This window comes from Pinus tabuliformis, chromosome 5_1, assembly GCF_031772625.1.
Source record: "Pinus tabuliformis cultivar Carrire ecotype Pingquan chromosome 5_1, CPIR1, whole genome shotgun sequence".
Lineage (NCBI taxonomy): Eukaryota > Viridiplantae > Streptophyta > Pinopsida > Pinales > Pinaceae > Pinus > Pinus tabuliformis.
Window position 1 is genome coordinate 69184434 of NC_142305.1, and position 2574 is coordinate 69187007.

Sequence of the window (2574 nt, forward strand, 5' to 3'; positions counted from 1 at the left end):
TTAGAACCAATTAGCTAATTATGATACATTTGTTAAGGTCACCTACGGTTATAAAGAGGGACCATTTGTACACGAAATATAACATTGGAAAATGATTTAGTCAGTAAAATTTTCTCGTAAAGGAATTACAACATTCTTCGAGTATCCCTTGTATTTTGAAAATGTGTATTTTTGTTTTTGATGTAGATATGATAAAACCATATAATATATCACATATGTGTTTATCGAATAAGTATATATATATTTTTTCTTCATAAATTTGATAATTTTTTTTATAAAAATCTATTATTATTATTAAATTATAATTTTTAATGGAATACTAACTAAATCATATTTATATTTATGAAGAGCCTAAGATAACTTTGATATATTAGGGGTTTATTTTCAAATAAATATTTTTTTATAATATTATGTTAAATTTATAATTTACATTTAGTTATTCATTTTCAAATAAATTTTTTTTTTATAATATTATATTTTTTGAAGTTTGATATTATTTTATAATACATAATTAGATTATAATGTTAAATTGATATTCCAAAATTTTTAAATTAGGATTTTTAAATTAAAGTTTAAATTAATTTTTTAATAAAAATATTAGAAATAAATACAATTTCATTTTTATAATTGAATTTGAAATAAATTTTCAATTTCATTATTATTATAAAAAACATTAAAAACAATCAATTTCAAATTAACTAATTATTACTTTGTTCCACTACTAAAATTAAATATATAAATAATTTCGATTCGGACACCGTTATCCCATAGCACTTTTTACATGCAGTGGCTATTCATAACCACCACTCGATTATCAAAATCTTCTGGACAGTATCAGTATCATTTTAGTTTCACAACTACCTTCACAATTTTTTATTTCCTTTTACTATTAAAGTTTGATACAGGGTTTCAAGGTTTATTTCCATTTCAAAGTTTGTTATTCACTATTTAAGTAGTTTGTTATATATTAAGAGAGAGGGAGATAAGATTTTGAAATGTCTAGTTAGATTTTTATTATTAAAATTAGACATTAGCTTTTACATGCTTATTTAACTATTAAATTTTTTTATTTGTATACACACGAGATTAGCTTCTATATGATTATTTAACTATTAAAATTTTTAGTAGAAAGCTGGTATCATAATTAACATCTATAAGTTAGAAATGTTCATAATGATAAACTCAAAATGATCATTCCAGCACAACTTTTATTTGATGTCAATTGTCATATTATGGTGAACTTCAAGGTCTATTTGATGTGAATTGTTATATTAAAGTAAACTTCAAGGTTAATTTCCATTTCAAAGCTTGTTATTCAACATTAAAATTTAAAATTTGCTATTCAATACTAAAAAGGAACAAGATTTTGAAATGTCTAGTTAACCTTAACTCTTTTTAATAATAATAATCATCTATTTTAATGTTACAATCACATTAGATACTAAATTGGTGTATAAAATTTATTATTAAAATACAAATAAAGAAACTAAGAAATTATCTTCGATTTAACCACCAAAATCATTACTAAAAAGTTGGTGTCCAGTGATCACCCCACAGAAAGCCACTTAAGTTGGAATAACAATGTTCATCTTGAACCATATTTCCTTCCAATTTTGCCAAGACATTTTGACAGGATGTTTCCTCCATGCTTGCCTGGGGTGCAATATGATCCTCTGTGTATGGATGGAGCTGGAGCTGGATTGGATAATTTGTTTCACTTACATTAACACTATAACATTCCTCTTTGACTTCCTTAATGGTGTTCAAATCAATCTGTATATCTTCCATGATCTCCTTGTCTGGTAGACCTTGATCATTCTTAAACATACTGTTCAATCTCTGGTTCTGCTCAATCATGGAATGCCAAGGTGAAAGCAAGTAATGTAAGTATCACATGGCATTTTGTTATGACAAATTTCATTTCCTAAAAAGCATCACAGCAAGAAGAAAATGATACGGTGAATTTCCTCACCTCAGCTTGGAGTTTTTTGTTCTCTTCCACAAGCGTCTGGTAATGAGCCTTGAAGGATTCATAGTCTTGCTTGAGAACACCAAATTCTTCCTCTAGCTGTTTGGCTTTCGATTTGGCTCTTCTGTTCTGGAACCAAATGGCTATTTGCCTTGGGTGCAGTCCCAGAGTCGCTGCTAACTCGTCTTTCCTCTCGGCTTCAAGTCTTTTTCCCAACTCAAAACTCTTCTCCAACACCCTGGTTTGTTCCATGCTGAGCCTTCTGCTCTTTTTCATACCATGGGAGCTATAGATTCTCTGTGAAGAAGAATTATCTAATGATTCTCCTGCTGTTCTAATGTCAAACGCTGAATAAGACTTAATTGGCCTCTTCATCATCAGTTATGAGTCTGGTTGCCTGATACAAATGCTAATTACAGTTCCCCAAACCTTTAGAAATAGGACTATATATAGTAAGCTCCAGGGGAGTAATCCAGTATGGAAAGCTCAAGGATGTAGAGAGAGCAAGTCAATTCAGCCAATAAAGCGATTAAGCCCATCGTGTTTTGTCGTGGCGAAACATCGAGTGGGGGTCTGCTGGAGATCGATATGATCTTCCTTCCAAG

The 2574-nt window shown here is 29.1% G+C and overlaps 1 protein-coding gene across 1 annotated transcript; it reads right to left on the reverse strand.

The window, feature by feature from the left end:
• Window positions 1-1514: 1514 nt before the first annotated feature.
• LOC149163490 (homeobox-leucine zipper protein HAT7-like) lies at window positions 1515-2356 on the reverse strand. The gene is made up of 2 exons (XM_089430751.1): window positions 1973-2356; window positions 1515-1845 (listed from the first exon to the last, which is right to left on the reverse strand). The coding sequence occupies exons 1-2, from the start codon at window positions 2345-2347 to the stop codon at window positions 1525-1527; spliced, it is 696 nt and encodes a 231-aa protein (XP_089286877.1). The 5' UTR covers window positions 2348-2356; the 3' UTR covers window positions 1515-1524.
• Window positions 2357-2574: the final 218 nt, after the last annotated feature.